The 16,454-nt window shown below is 46.8% G+C and overlaps 1 protein-coding gene across 1 annotated transcript in view; it reads left to right on the forward strand.

The window, feature by feature from the left end:
* The window catches only part of LOC128721963 (G protein-coupled receptor kinase 1), a 75,908-nt gene continuing 59,454 nt past the window's right edge, over positions 1-16,454 (forward strand). The window contains exon 1 of the mRNA XM_053815774.1: positions 1-113. Within this exon, the coding sequence (XP_053671749.1) occupies positions 1-113 (113 nt within the window). The remainder of the gene's footprint in view (positions 114-16,454) is intronic.

Below are 16,454 nucleotides of genomic sequence, written 5' to 3' on the forward strand. Positions count from 1 at the left end.
ATGGCGGATCTAGAAGCGGTGCTGGCCGACGTCAGCTACCTGATGGCGATGGAGAAATCCAAGTGCATGCCGGCGGCCCGGGCGAGCAAGAAAATCGTGCTGCCCGATCCAAGGTGAGTGTTTTCTGTTTCGGGTTTTAATTTTGGCCCATTAGCTGTCTTTCATCTCACACTCGCTACCCCCCCCCCCCCCCTCCCATTCGCCCGCAGGCGAGTGGGGCGATTGTTTCTCGGTCGGTTTCTCGAGTTTCGCATTCACGTGGCGTGTGTGTATTTTTGTTCTTAATCCTCCCATTTCGCGATCCACCGCGCGCGATCCGACACGGGCCGAATTTATGCTCCTGAGCTCGCTGTGTTGTACGAAAGTCAGGCTTTTTTTGTTGGCCGTTGCGGGACTCTCGGGTTTGTTTACGTTGGATTCCAGGATTTAATGCCACAACGTTTTCCAACCACCTGGCGCCTCCATTACCACCTGCACGCGTGCGGCTTCGTCTGCGGCATCTTCGTGGAAAATGGTGGTTTGCGAGAAAAAAAAGAGTACAAAACAACTTCTCCGTACACCACCAGCCACGGTGGCGCGGTGGAGAATAGAGAGTTCAGAGACGTTGGTTTTCATCAGGCCTTGAGACGTTTCATTTGGGTAGAAACAAAATATCCGATCTTTGACTCGGTGTCGGCCATTTCAATGCTAGACACGATATTTGAGCTTAGGTTTCGTATATTTTCTTATGTTTGATTTTTCCTTCAGCGCCTAGCGTTTCATTATGGGTTTGAAGGAAAGCCGAACGAACCGAACACGCTGGGAACTAGTCAAGCAGGATACTCAGGAAAAACGGGTGTCGTTCATAATATAACGGTTTTTGAAACAATGATTCGATTCTAACATTCTGAAAATATATTCTAATTTGCTTTTTTTTTGCTTGAGTAACGTTGTAAACGTTGATTGAAAGCCTTAATGTGAGGGTTTTTCGCTGATTATTACAGTTCTTTACTTAACCGAGTCAGCCCGGGATAAGGCTCTCATCGGCTGTTAGGAGGAAATGCCTTTCAGCTTACAAATAACTATACAATCCTAAATATGGCCTGGCCGCACTTAAATAAATAATAATAATACAGTTCTATTATTTGTAAGCTCTAGTTAACATTGGTCATGAAAATGTTCTTTGCTCTCATTTATTCACAATAGTTTTTAACGAGTAATATGTTTTTGAAATAATCAACGATTTGAAGTGATTTTATATCGCCATTTTCTTCCAACAGTGAACGATTATACTCACGGTGGAATTAAGCGGAAATGAGTTTAATGACGTAACATCATTATCAGTGGCTCATTTTCAGAGGCGAATTCTCTCCGCACACATCTTTCGCCGCGGGTGTACAAAACGAAGCCAAATATGTCAATCGAATCATGATGATCGCGGTGCCATTATTTAATCAATTAATATCGATTATCGCCATGCACAGCTAACGTGAAATGATAGCCATCGTTCTTCTCCCCTTTCGTGGGCGAAGAGTCGACGAAATGGTGGGATGGGAATGGAAGTACTTTCATTCGAACTAAGCCACCAAAAGGACATGCGCCTGCCATCCGTTTAATCCAGCCCAAGGTGAGCCTTTTATCGTACCGTTGCGGGTGGAAATGCACTCCCACAAATATCCCCGACCGGCTCGTTTATCGGCAAACGTTTAATTAATGTGAACAAACATCCCTGGGTGGTGGGTGGCTTACCCGTTACTTTGCCACTCCCCCCGATTGCCCTATCTATCGATTAGTTCGACGAACTCAAACCGAGGGGGTCGCGAAATGGGGCGAAGGTGATCGAGCCACCAGTTTGCAGTGCATTGTTTTCATTATGACACCTCATGCAGTAATAAGCCCTGGGCGGGGAAAAACAAGAAAAAGTGAAAACGATACAAAATGGAGTATTTCGATGGCCAACCAACCCATCCGATGGCCCGATGGTGTGCTTTTTTTCTCCCACACTCGATTGAAGTGAATTTTAATCGTTTAAATTGAACCGGCTAATGGCGGTGGGAGGTGGTCCACTGGCTGTGTGCATTGCGTTGAGCTGAAATTATGCCGGCATGAATAGGATTGTTGCGAATCCTTGGCTAAAAAAAAGGCACCCCATTAGCTCAATGCTCCCGGTAGTCCCACTCGGGTTTGCCCCATTTCGAGCACGCATTTCCACATTCAATTTCATTTATTAATTAATTAACTTTCGCACCGGTCGGATGGTCTAGCGGGGGATTTCGTTTCGATGGAGCCAATTCTCAACCCTTTTTGCTGATGAGCGATCCGGATCGGTCAAAGCCCGAATCAAAATGGATGAGACATTACTCGAGGGTGTTGCGCCCACTGGAGGCTAGGGTTGAAGTGGCGCGTAAATGCGCTTGATAATTCGTACTTATGCTACCCTCCTACCCACCCACCAACACCCACATGGGTTCGTCATTTGTGCGCGTGCGTCATTCCAGTGGAGGAGGGGGAGAGATAAAAAAAACCCAAACAGGTGGAAAGCAGGGAAAATCACATGTGGTAATCATTTGCTTCAACCTGAACGAATGATGCCATCACAATGCGATGATAGTGCGTTAGAGAGCGCAGCATGTGGGTGTTTGGTGGGGGGGGGGGGGGGGGGTGTTGTAGGGGGTGCACGTTTGGGGAGCAGGAATTCCGCGTACACGCAACGCCATGATATCATTTTTATCGGTACATGGTAGACCTTCTCACGAAGCTGCTCATTTACTGGCTCATGAAGCCGCCACTTAGTTGGCTCTCTATCGCTGTGGGTGGGTGGAAAATGGGCCTGTGAATTTTCGTGGCTCAATCGATTGAACGTTCCCCCACGCGGTAATTGGCTTCTAACGGTCGTTTACTGCTCGCTGGTTGATGTTCGCTGTTAAATAGTGGCTAAAATCCCAATCGGAAGCAGTTTCCGCACGATCTGGGTGTTTAGGTGTATTCAAAATCGCTTGCCTCGGTTGGGAGCAAAAAAGGTAGCCGATGCCTTTAATTTAGAACGCTACAAACCTGTACGAAAATTTAAAGGCTCGAACGCGAATGTCCTTCCACGATGCACACGGGCGGCATGAAGGAATGCAACAAGCCATTACGTGGTCATCTCGTAATGGCACTCGGAGGGGAAATAAATCAACTGCACTCGTTCAGGCTCGAGTGTTCCAGTGAGCCAGGCACTTCCCGCAATATCGCTTAACGGGCGGGTTAAAGAGGAAGACGAAAAGGCAATCGAGCCGCTAGCGCAGCGAGTACGTGCTCGCGTGCAAATGTCACCGAAAGGGCACGATAAATCATAGGAATTTACTTCAGGAACGCTTCGACGGGCGGTTGGAAATCGCCACCGAATGAAGAAATCACGAAGCAAGCAAGGGAAGATTGTCACTTTGGAAGCTTGGAAACTGGAGTCCTTTTTTTGAAAAATTTACTATTGGAAATTTAAATTGTCCACTGATAGTTGATAGTTCAATTACGATCGCAAAGAAGCACCAACTCACACACGTAATTGCAGGCTGAACAATTTTCCAAGCCCTGGGAAATGGGATCAATTGAGAATAGAAGAAAAGAAAACAGAAGCTCTGGGCAATAACTTGGGGGGGAAAAATAACATATTAAAGAATTTCACAACCTTATCCCTCCCCGAAGGCTCACCATCGGAGAACTGGAAGCGCTTTCTCGCCAGGACGAGCGTTCTATCTGTCGGTGGCGTGGTGTCGATCCTGGAACTGAAATTCATGTCACAAACAGTGCAATATTTTTCCCGTCTCGTGTGTTTGCCTTTTGCACAGCTATAAGCGCCCTCTCGGTAGCGAAATGGGAGCAAGGACACTGTGAGGAACGAGCGCGCGCGTGTGTGTGTGTGTGTATTGGAGGGGCTTTGTAGACGTACTCGAGCTTCGAAGAGGCCTCAGGCGCCGGCATGGTTACGCCTTCTTGCCCAAGGAAGCCCTCGTGAGTGTGTGTATGTTAAGGATAACGATAGGGGGAAAGAAAATTACGTCCCAAGACAACAACGACAGCACGAGTGGGTGGGTGGGTTGAACAATAATTGAGGGGTTTGTGTCTTCGCCGGTTCCAAAGCCTTCGAGAAGCGTTAGATATTGATCAGACAGCCGCACGGAGCCACCAGACGGTGAGGGCTGGTGTTCCGATTACATCCTGGCCTGTGTGGGCAAGCCCTTTGGTTCGTCCTTCCCGGAGGCTCTGTCCGAGACGCGGTTTAAATGAAGTCCTTATTCAACTCCGCCCGGGTGCGAGCTTTTGCTGTAAACAGTATTTGCGAAAAAGCCTTTACTTCTTCTGGAAGCCTTCTACTTTCACGCTCTCTGGTATTTGGTGCGCTAAGGCCCAGACCAGACAGAATAAATCAGCCCCATTTCGGTGTATTCGCGACAACTCTCTGAGGCTTTTGGGCTCGTGTTTCATAATGCCCAGCTGAGTGGACATATTTTCGTTCGTTTCGCTCGAGAAAAAAAAGGTTTGCATGGGCCCAGAGATGAAGAGGATGATGATGCCATTCTCGAAATGATGTGGGCCCGGTGGCTTAGTGAATGATTCATTTGATGAGCTATTTTGTTCGCGACCCAAAGCAATTTTCTCCCGCACAGCGAAACGCCAAACGAAGGTACCATCGTAACGGACACCAATAAAACTCTTTCGGTCGATGGTGCGCACTTTTTTCTTTCTTCACTGGCGAGCCGAAAAGCTCATCTGGAACTGCGCGATGGAACCGGCTATTAGCTACCCCAAAGCGCGATTGTAACTGGCTGCTCAATAATTTGTGTGCCATAATTAATTTATGTTACATTCAATTTCACGGCCAGCCTCTCGGGCGCTGGGATGGAAAACGGGACCGTCCGGCCAATTCGTTACGGTGCCATCTGCCCTGAAAGGATTTCATTTGTCAATGAATATTTAAATGGAAACCCGTGTTTTTTCGCCCACGAAATTGGCTCCATTACGGTATCGGGTGGGATTGATAAACGCTGTGGGACATAACAGTCCTTTCGACATGCTTTTGTGTATGCTGTTTGATGAGACATGTAATTTTGTTCGCCTTTGGGAGGGATCCTACGCAATTGGTTGTTTAAAAAAAGAACTCTCGCCAACGGATCGTCTAAAAGCGCTTCAAATAAACATTCGTGCGTATGTAGATCCAATTACCCTTTCGAGAACCTGCACGAGCGGTAGTTGTACAACCTTTTATTAACAAAACAAACAGCCAGACATGAGAGATAAAGCGGCATTAACATAACGAAGCAAAACGAAACATCCCAAAAAATCTCCCCCCTTTGCTCGGAGAAAGGCACCGGCTTGGCGCCTTTTGCATGTATATCTGATCGTCGTGCGTATGTTGGGCTGCAGTTTTTTTTTGTGCATTCTCACTGCTTCTTAACAACACCAACGTAACAGCACCGATAAGAGATGGAAGGACCGTGATAGTAATAGCAGGGCGCCAGCATCACCTTGGCGGCACAAAATGCCCCTTTGAAGTACGCCGGAAAGCGAGTGTCTGAAGAAAATGAGAAGTAAAAAAAATGTCTACATAAACAAAACAAGTTTAACGCGCAACCGGAGAGTGAATGCGCACACGCAACTCACGTTTACGGTGGTCGCGATTAACCTCCCGCTTGTAACGGGTCCGACCCGATAGCGCTTCTGAAATTCAATTTAAGCTTCCACGTGTTTTTTGTGTGTGTGTGTGTTTTATTGACGTTGTGCTTTTTTTTTCTCCCTCACTACGGCACGTCTCAAGCAAGGGACTCAAACTAAAAAACGCGAACTCGGCGGGTGCCGATTGATGTCATTAGTGTGTTGTTGCACCGACGGACTGCAAGGTTCCACCATTTTGCAACCCTCTCGCCGGATCAAACCATCCCCCCCCCCTGTCATGACACTTTGCGACACATTTGCGAAACTCCGGCCCTCAAGCGTCATCGTTCGCTTGCTCTCATCGCAGCGTCTCTTTCATGCTCGTGGCCACGTTTGGGGATGGTTGGAGTACGATAAGGGTTGTTCCAAGGGTAGACCTTCTCGTCATCGCATCCTCCACATCCCGGACCCGTTCGCAGAAACAACCCCCGAGACCGAGCGTCGCCATATTTTGCGAGTCGTCGTCGCCGTCGCCGTCGTTCAGCTTTCTTGCCTGCAGCAGTTGCGCGTGCTCAAGGTGATCGAGCCACGGCCCGGCCGTCCTCCGATTGTGCCGCCAGCTTTGGGTCGCCTCAAACCGACGGCCAGCGGCTTAAAGGTGAACAGCATTCGCGATCCACGCGTCCGCTGGATTGGCTTTTGTGTCTCGGGGTTGAGGTGTAGAGAGGGCTTCGCGTTTTTTTTGTCGTTCGCAATGATTGCACCTTTTTTTTATACAAACTTAATTCATTCAAGATTTAACCCCTCACTGGCGGATTCACACGTGTTGGGAAGTAAAGGAGAGACCCCCAAAACGTTAACTAATTATAATTATGACCAGAGCATCGCTGCTGTGTCCCACGATGTTGATGTTGATGATGATGATGATGTGATCTTTTTGGCTGGTGACGATCAGACAGCAAGCCCGAGGTGGTGAAGCAAAAGCAAATATTTAACCGCTGCTTTGACGCAAATGATCGAATCAATATTTGCTCGATCGGCTACGCGCAAGAAACTCAGAAGACTCAAGAAGCGCGGTTTTATGGTTGTTAGTGACCCCGATTAGCACACCACCACCGTACGGGTAGAAGGCCGCGTTTGCCGATAAAAAGGTCGCTCTTGGTTACCCAATTCGTGGTTTAGCAGCGTTCTTGTAAGGGTTTTTTTTTCCGTGCGCCATGGTTTTTGAACGGCCGCTCGAACCTGGCTCATGCGCCAGGAATGTTAGGATAGAAAGATAAAATAGGGCTGGTTCGCAGGTGTGGTGCGTTTCGGGTTGATAACAGGCGCGATTTGGAGGACGAGATAAATCAACCACCACCAGCAGCAGTAGCTACACCACCACCGTCATCGATTGGGCAATGTTTATAGTAGGTTTTTATCACGTGGCCCATGAGCAGCGTGCAGTTTGAATGCTCGGAAAATAAGGGCTACCCGTGGCTAATAAGGGCTTCGAAATAATCGTCGATATTATCCATATGTGACATTGATTGGGCAACTTGTGGTAGGAGGCGGGTCAATTTTGTGTGGTTGAGAAAATATTCACAACAGCCCCGTGTGGCTGTTGGAAGTGTCTCAAAGCGCAACCTTCCCCCCAAAACGACGTGTTGTGCTAGGAAATATTCATTTCTATCCACCCACCAGGCTCCACCAAGCATCATCACCAGAACGGATGCTCCACGGCTCGCCGGAAATGTTGTTTTATTTGCCATTTTTATGCTCGTATCCGGAGGCTGCCATCGCGCATTTTTGTTTCCCGAGCCAATATTATGCTGCATATAAACATAAAAAAATATGACAGCCATGCATAAAAGATAGGGAACCACCACCCGGTGCCGTAAGCTACCGCTTTTTATGCGTACCAAAGTCGATGGAGCGAAGGCGGCACTTTTAAAATGGCCAGCTTTTATTCTGCCATCCGCTCGGCGGGCACAGTAAACGGTGGATCCTGGAAATGGGTTTGCCATCGACGGTCGACTGGCGCCCCCAAAATCAATGCCATTTGGGATGATTCCAACTTCGTCGGCACACGTAAGGACCTTCTTATCCTTGAGCAACAAACGCGTTTGTCTAGCTCGCTCTCCGCTCATGCATGAGACACAAGATAAATAGTCGTCCTTTAAACGATGTCACAAAATCCCTTTCGAGATTCGCATGGACGGATTGCTAACGTCCGCGCTCATGTGTGCACAGGTGGAAAAATGCGCAACTCCTTTCCAGGCGCGCAAATCGGCAGGATATCGCAGGCGGCGATAAGGCTGAATTGTTATTTTAACAATATTCGCCGGAAATATTTGGTTTCCCTCGCGGCGGGATCTCTTTTATTCTTTAAAAGCTCACACGTTTCTGCCACAACCGGAAGGATACCAGCGAAAAGGAGCAAGGAAGGAAGTATTTTTTTTATGTATCGATCTTCGGGCCCCTGTAAACCTGTGTGCTTCGGCGGGTGGAAGGCGTGCGAGTTTTCCCGGCTGATGGGAAACAAATGTCTGGCCCCCGTGAAGCAGGCCCATAATAAAATAAAAGAAAGCTCTCTGCGAGCGCGCAAGGACGCGTGAACTGTGCTTCCTCCCGAAGGACGCCGGTGGGAACAGGAAGCGAGCATGAATGGAATTAAATTTAATGTCAACATCAGGCGCTCGCACGCGCTCGTATGCATGCATGCATGAACGGGGTGCGCATACAAAAAAAAAACGGAGCGCACCAGATGTGGCGCCGATCTTCCGACTTGTTTCTTGTTTGTTGTTATGCTCTACGCGTTTCGCAAATGCCACAGCCGCCCGCCTATGGTTTATGCATATATTATTTATCTTTTTTTTTGCTCTTTCTCATCGGTTAAGCCAGCCAAGCCTCTTCTAGGGGTAGTTGGCCCCCCATTGGGGTGGGGGTGGGCAGAAAAGTCGCCTTTTTCCGCATGGTGTGGGAGTGGTATGTCTCGACGCAGGAGCAAAGGAGCAACCTCCCACTTGACGGGGCAGTAACGTCTCGCTCGACCTCGTCCGTGTCACATCCCCTGGTGAGTTTCCACGGGCTGGGAAAACTTCGCCTGCCACTTTGTTTCGTATCGGGTTTTCGTGCTGTTGTGGTGGTGCGGCAACTGAGCAGAACAATCGTAGGGAAGCATCAGCACTAGAGACAGAGGAACGAAGACAGAGAAAGTGAGAGAGAAAATGTAAGAGGCGCAATTATTTGTTGTTTTCATTTCATTAGCATCGCAAGCCTGCGGAAGAGGATCGCCCTTTTTTTCTCCTAACTGAAATGGCTTTCAGTTCCTTTGCCTCACGCATACACGCACACACACAAAACGGAACAATTTTCCATTCGAATGACACAGGCTGCAGAATCTACGGGGGCAGAGAAAATCGATTGATTTATTAGCGAGAGAGTGAGCGAGTGCGAGCAGTGCGTTGTGTGACAAAAGGCGGTCCTGTGGAAGATAATTAAGTTGCGATCCCGTGGTGCTGGAAGAAGATGGCATTGGGTTCGTGAAGACGTTGGATATACATCGCTTCGGTGGCAGATGGTTACAAATCTCGATGGGATTTGAAATTTGTGCTGTGTTTGCTTCACTACACCATTAATGTTTCTGGTTAAATATTTTGGAAACCAACGTGGAAAAATATATTTTCCACCTTGAAGTTCATTTTCCACTCAATTTTCCACTTACCTCTAATAAACCTTTGTAAAATTTGGTTGCAAAAAGAAACATAAGCATCCCAAACCGATCGCGTGCTACGAAATGGTACGCGCAGAAAGACGCCCAAAGCCAAGGAATGATAAATGGGCCTCAACCGCGCAATAAGCGGAATGCGGGAACAAACCTGTCACCCGATAGTAAAACAAACTGGCTTGTTTAGCGAGGTTGTTGGCTTTCTAAATGTGACCCGGCAATGGCAATGAAGGAATTCCGGAACGATACCGAATTCTTTCGATTCCGTAAACAACACCAACAGAGGGGAGAGAGTGATTGAGAGAAAAAAAAACCAGAAACTCCACTCACAAAAATAAGGCGCCACGACAAGACGAAGGTTCGAAATGGTCAAACATTTCACTAATTAATCACACCCGCAGCCACGCAAGCAACAACGGCAATAAAATCGTCTCCCGAAGGGTGCGTTACCCCACCGTCACTGGCGTGGGGAAAGAAAGGTGGTGGCACCGAGCAAGGGAAGCGCAGGGCCATGGGGCGGAAAATTCGATATCGGAAAATTGGATGCCTTCAATCACGCAATACCACCGCGCGCGATAAGATTGTGCCGGCGGGCGAAGGCGGGCCAAATTGTTTCCGCTATCGATGAGGGCACCGATAAGGCACCCACTGCAGGAAAGGGATATCAAATATATTACACGAAAATCCCCCCATTGTCACCGATTAGGTGCCCATCAGTGTGTGTATGGCGACGATAGCCATAGCCCGAGCCTGATATGCATCCATCCATTCGCGTGAGCGAGCTCCTCGGGGCTTTTGCGTTTGGTTTTCCACCAAGGCTTTTATGTGAACGTGTCTGGAAGATTGACTGGTCGAGGCACGTAAATGAGATACGTAAGCCATTGGTGGTCTTTTCCCCAACCTGTAACGCCAGGTCAGAAGCACACTAGAGCAAAGTTAACGCACCAACCGAGCTGGTGAGCTGATGTTGATGAATCTCGTATCAAACTGTCAGCGCTGGTGCTGTCATCGTGCAGTGTGATGGCATTGTTTAGGCTTGGTCTTGATTTTGCTGTTACTTCGAGCGAACGGATCCTGCCACCGGATCCATGGCCGGGTCCTTTCCGGCCGTTGCCTCTCCCATCGCGTTTCCCGGCGTTTCGCTTCCAGTGCGCGCTGCATTTCCTTGATTGTTCCGGGTTCTGTTTCCCGTGCGCTCCGGCTCCGGGGAGCATTCAAAATTAGAATCCCACCCACCGGGGCTCTTGCGCGTCGTCCCACACACGCAACGTTGTGGAGGTGAGTTCATGGAAAACCCCGTGCCCCGTGGCGTGGGACAAAAGGGTGCTCATACGCCACGCTTTGCAAGTGACGTGAGCTGGGATCGATTTTTCGTGCTCGAGCTGAATCAAAAAGGAGGACACATGGGTTTGTTTGTGTGCGTAGGACGACTGTGGGAAGGACTTTTATTTAAGGACATTCTCCGAAAGCGAGTGTCAGCTGCGACCGTTTGTCGCCCTATCGGGATGCTCTGATTTTAACGATTGTGTTTTTTTTATGCTGAAAAAGGGTTTAGTGCTTGCAAATATGGTTTCTAGGATTCGTTTAATTATTAATTTACATCGCGTTTTTATGCCGCATTCCTTTTATAAACCTTTTTTAAAGGTGCGTTAATTGTGAGAGATGGTTTTGTTTGTTGATTAATAATTCGCGTAAAGAAGCGTCCTGTTTTGTCCATCAGCCTCTGTGGTTGTGTAATTGAATTTTCAAACACTCAACCCCGTGGGTGGAAACTCGATTATGAATACTTATTAATTTTCTAGCGACCAATTACGCCACCGAGCCATGACATTGATAGAATTCGCTCCAGGCCATGAATGAAGTTGGCTTAAATAATAAAAAATCTTTTCACTATCAATCTTGTTGGCGTTTCGCGGTTTCTAGCCACCGGTTTTCTTTATTTCAACAATGCGTGGAAACAAAAACGGAACAAAATGTGCCAACTAATCCACTGCACGAAGCGAGCTTACAATGCCTTAGGTGGGGTTTAATGTAAAAAATTGAGCTTACCAATGAAAAATGGATCTTCAATATTCTGTTCCGGCCGTCCACGATATGCTCGCCGGTGTGGGTAAGTAAGTCGTTTACGTACAGTGTCGGAGTTGGCAAGCGAAACGTAAGTAACGGTTGCTTTACATTCCCCTGTTTCCGTTGCGAAGTGGAGCAGCTTTTTGATTAACTACCGGTGGATTAGATTTCGCTGGTAGGTTTCGCATTGTTTTCTCGCCACTCGATCAAAATTTTGCCCAAACAAATGCGGCCCCTCAAGTCCAGCGTAAGGAAGGCGTAGACGCGAGCAGACGAATGGTCAAAAAAGAAAATTCATAATGCTAATGCTAGCTGCTAGCCGGTCGGGCGTTATAATTCACCTTCTTCCATTCTCGGACGATTTGGTTTTGCACCGAAACGAACAAGATTGATGGAACACGTTTTAATTAACAAATGAGTCCCAATTCGTCAGGTGGTACGTTTGCTTTCGCCGACTTCGCCGCTTTTTATGCCGTCGCCGGCACAGGTTTCATCGACCCATCGGCGGCCGGTTTCGAGTGCGCAGAATAAGCCAAGAACGTCACGTTGACGAACCGTCGGGTGGAGGTGACCCAATTCCCTTGGATGACATTGCTATTTCCATCCCGTTATATCAAAATCTATCATTTCGATGCCCGCCCCAATGGAGGGTGCGCTTACCTTGTGTCTTGGCGCTATATTTAGAGCTCATTTGGTTTTTTAAAACAAACGGATTGGACCTGCCATATGGAGATGAGAGAAGAAGCAAAAAAACCCACACACATACGTATCTCTCATCAAAGGCAATAAGTAGAGCAGAGGGCGACAGGATTTCAATCAACCGATCTGGATGTCCTTTCTTTCAATCTGTCCTTTTTTTTGCACTGAAACGCACCAGAGCATATGCTTTGTGTTAGCCGAGCGGCTGGTATGGCGGGTTTAAAATGATTTGCATTTATTTTCGGGCATGATGAAGGCAACAGAAAAAAATAAACTTAAAACTGCCTCCTACCATGACACGACGATCGCAAGCCACCACCGGGAATATTTTCCCTCGTTCAGCCCTACGGTAGCTGTGTCACCGATCGGCGGAATGAGTTTCGATCATCGATGCAAATTAATGGCTGTCAGTGAGGGCCTCCGTTAGCTGGAAAGACGATAACTTTTGCCTCGTTCGCAAATATTGATTTGTGGCCCCGAGCTCGGAACGCCCCGGGTGCGCTTATATGCAACCGGCACGAGCATCTCCAGTACCGGGGGTGGGTTTCAATCAGCCTGTTAAGTGCGAGATATATATTTTTCAATCATCAACCCACCCACCTCGAGGAAGTGCGCGCGCTGGAGAGAGAGAGAGTGTGAGTGGGCGGTTGAGACGAAAGCTAATGCGATTTTTCAGCGGGCGGTAACTTTCGCACCGTGGGTTCGCTCTTCCCGAAGGGACTGGAATAAATTAGATTTGCGTCTCGCGGTGCCGGCGTTGGTGTGGTGTGCGCGGAAATAATGGAGGCTTAAAAAGACACATTCGTTCTCATTATGCTTACGCGGTGGGTAGGAAGGACCTCCCGGCGGTGGGACGTGTGTTGTAATTGACGTAAATTATGATCAATACGTGTGGGCGTATGCTCGCGAGACCCAGGATACGATAACGGTAAAGGATCTTGACAGCCAGCCAGGCTTAATGTGTATGGTTTGTTCGTGAAAAAGTTTTTTACTCGCAAGCAAAAGAAGCAGTAAAGGAACTTTGAATGGGTGCGCAAATTGTCATTTTATTAATTTTAAAACTACTAAAAGCACCCGTGCGATGCTTCGATAGCTTCCGACTGTACTTGAGTTGCATTTGTGCCTCATTTTGGAATTAAAATCACGATCACCCACGCTGGTTGTGGGTGAGTGCATTCAATTTCAATTAATGCTCGATTAACGCGCACCGTGATATGAAAACGGGATTGTTGTGGCGGTTCTGTGGTTGATAAAAAAGCGATCAAACCTCGTTGCATCCTACGCCGTCGTGTTGTTCATTGGCACGTCCCGGATCGGTGCCCAGTAATAATAATGTTCGTTGCCGTCGTTTGCCATATTTGTTGATTATTTATGCAATTTGACTACGTGCAGCGGGGAAATTTCTTTTTTTTATATATATGTTTCACCACCCGGAGCATCTCCTCTAGATGGTGCTGTGTGTGTTCATTTTCGTAACCAGTCAAGGGAACGTGGGAAATCAAAATAAAGGATTAAAATTAAACCAACAATTGGCCAACGGACAAAACCGCCAACGCGGCATCGTTGCAATGCTTCAGGGGGTTTGCTCCAGTGCACCCACGCGTGTCAGCATAACGTAATTCCTGCATCCCGTGCATCTGCGCCCGAGGGCATCATCGACCCCCCGAAATGCGTTGGCAGTAGTGATAAAAATGTTGATGTTTGCCCACCTTTCGTGTGCAGCGTGTTACCCGCACGAGATATCAATCAGCAAACGCGCTCAAGCGCAATCGACAACATTATGCAGTGCAAAATAAGCACGAATGACGAAAAAAATGTCCAATGTACTGCAGGTAAACATGGACAGAATAAAGCGGTCAGAAATGTTTCACTCGTTGTGGAAATTAAAACATAACCGTGTACGTTGGATGGGGTGGTAAACATATTACTCTCGGAAAAAAACACGGACAAACCGACGAAGTTATGGATCGGTAGCGATATGACAACTTTATTTGAAGGATATAGCCACCGATTTCTCTTTAATTAAGTTGTTCATCAACAGCCTCAGAATAAGCATAAAAACCATCCCCTTTTAGAGATGGAGCACTTCATGTTTGCAGATGTTTGGAATCAGTCTTTGTGCATTTCTCCTATTCGAATGATGTGCCTGATGATGCTGTCCAATCATGATCACCTCATGAGACATCGGTCCACGCCGTAATGAAACCTTGTTCGTGTAGGTTTTTTGTTGCTTGTTATTATCCCTGTTTTATTTCATTTTGTCCCACTTTCGCTTTGGCCCGAAAGCTATCGAAATATGTGCTTTTTGTTGGCGTTTTTTTTCTCGTTTACTGGTGTCAACGTTCATTAAAATTTTCCTTTTTTTGCTGTCGCATTCACCGTGTTTATTCAATTCTCTCGCCTTCTCTACGCTTAATTTTGATCATCGAATCGGTTTTAATGGAGTGTTATGGGTTACATTCACCTCCGGTTTGTGTATTTATTCGTTTCGCTTCCTTTTGACTGTCCGGTGCAACGCGAAAAGTGGGCATTCCCGTACGAGTAATGAACCGGAACGGCTATATACAGGTAGGGAGCTAATGACTGTGGCCGGTTTCGTTATAAATTGAAAAAAAAAAGATTTGCCATTATTTCGAGTTTTCATGCGCTTTTATGTCGATTTTTTTTTATGATGCTTTAGCTTCTATGGAAGGACCAATCAATGATTGCCCAATAGCAGCTATTTGCATAAAAATTGCGTATACCTTATATGCTTCCGGAGGTTTCAACATCTCCCGCGACCTAAAAGCTTGCAATGAGGCGTCAATTCTAATTTACCATCATTTAACACTTGATTCTAACAATCGGCTGCAGCGTGCTACCTACGATAGTTATAAAAAGTGCTAAGAGCTTGGCATGTTTGCTGTATTTTGTACCTTGTGAACTGTAAATTATCACACATTTTGTGACGCACTGAGTGGTTGCAGGAAGTGAAGTTGTTCTGAAAACTATGACTATCAATTGATATTTCGTAAAGTTATTTCAGTATAGAAGTAAAGCTTCACAAAATCTGTAATGGTATACCAGATGATTTTATGTAGCTTCAGCATATCTATTACTGCCAGGATATCAATCTGATTGCAGCGACCTTCGTATTAAAGAACTTTTTTAGACAAAAAACGAGTGCTATTTCCCCCATCCAATGTCAATCAATTTCCCTTGGAAGGACAGTATTAATCCAATTTCATTAAAACACCACCTTTTTGGACTTCAAAGCTTTCAAAGATCAATAGATAGTATCCTGTTTGCCTGTGTGTGCGTGTGTTTGTGATATATTTTCTTGGTCGCTCGTCATTCGGCAGCACCTTCTAATTATATCGTGGGAAAAGGTCGATTTCGTTGGCAGCGTGAAACTCTCAGCGGAAGCGAATCCCCTAGTGAAAGTGATGATCGCCACGGGTGGCCCGGTCCCTGTGCTAGCAGTGCAAATATTAAAATCGAAAGGAAGTAAAAAATTATGCCCAAGCAAGAATAGCAACCTTGTTCCGATGTGACGACGTCGCGGACGCGTTGGAGCTAATTTTTTGGTACGACTAGAGCACCTTCAGCAGCGACAGACTCGACTCGGGCGAAACGAAGACAAACCGGGTACAAAGGAGAAGTATACTTTGTGGATGTTGAAGGGAGAAAAAAAAACACCAAAAACAAATCCTTCACTTTCTTCGTTTTAAGAAAGCTTGCTTTATTTTTCGCCACCGCTTTGCTCGAGAAGGCAGTAAACCATTATGTGACACACGGCTGCTCTCGACACCACCAACCCGGTTCGAGTGTTTTCTTCGAAGGATATTCGTCAAAGGACATCAAAAATCCCAAAAATAGCGCAGCCCTTTCACCGGCAGTCGGTTCGCTCGACCCGGTTGCTCGGGTGCGCACTTGCAAAATGATTTGCCCTTTTTTTTCTTCTTCGAGAAAACGTGCCCCTCCAAAAAGACTCTATTGAAAAATCGCATTAGGATGAGAGTTGTTTTTTTTGCTTTTCTTCTGCTCTTGCCGTGTTGCTCGAGGTTTATTTTCTCGACACCAGCCGGTGAGCCGGAAAGGTAGCCAAACACAGCGTTGAAAATGGAAGTGGTGCGAAAATTTTAAGCAGAAAAAAATTATCACATCAAGAGAACAGTTTGATCGGTGTGGCCGCGAAATGGAAATTATTGATAATTTTTGCGCCGTGCGTGTGCTTTTTTTTTGGGAATGTTTAGATTTGCTGTCGGCAGGGAAACGCCACGCTTCGTTCAGAGTTGCTATGAATTTGGCCATTTTTTCATCTCAGATTTGATTGCTTTACCCTGTAGCGAGTTATTGAACTCGATGTCTGAATATATTTCCAGCGAGA

This window comes from Anopheles nili, chromosome 2, assembly GCF_943737925.1.
Source record: "Anopheles nili chromosome 2, idAnoNiliSN_F5_01, whole genome shotgun sequence".
NCBI lineage: Eukaryota > Metazoa > Arthropoda > Insecta > Diptera > Culicidae > Anopheles > Anopheles nili.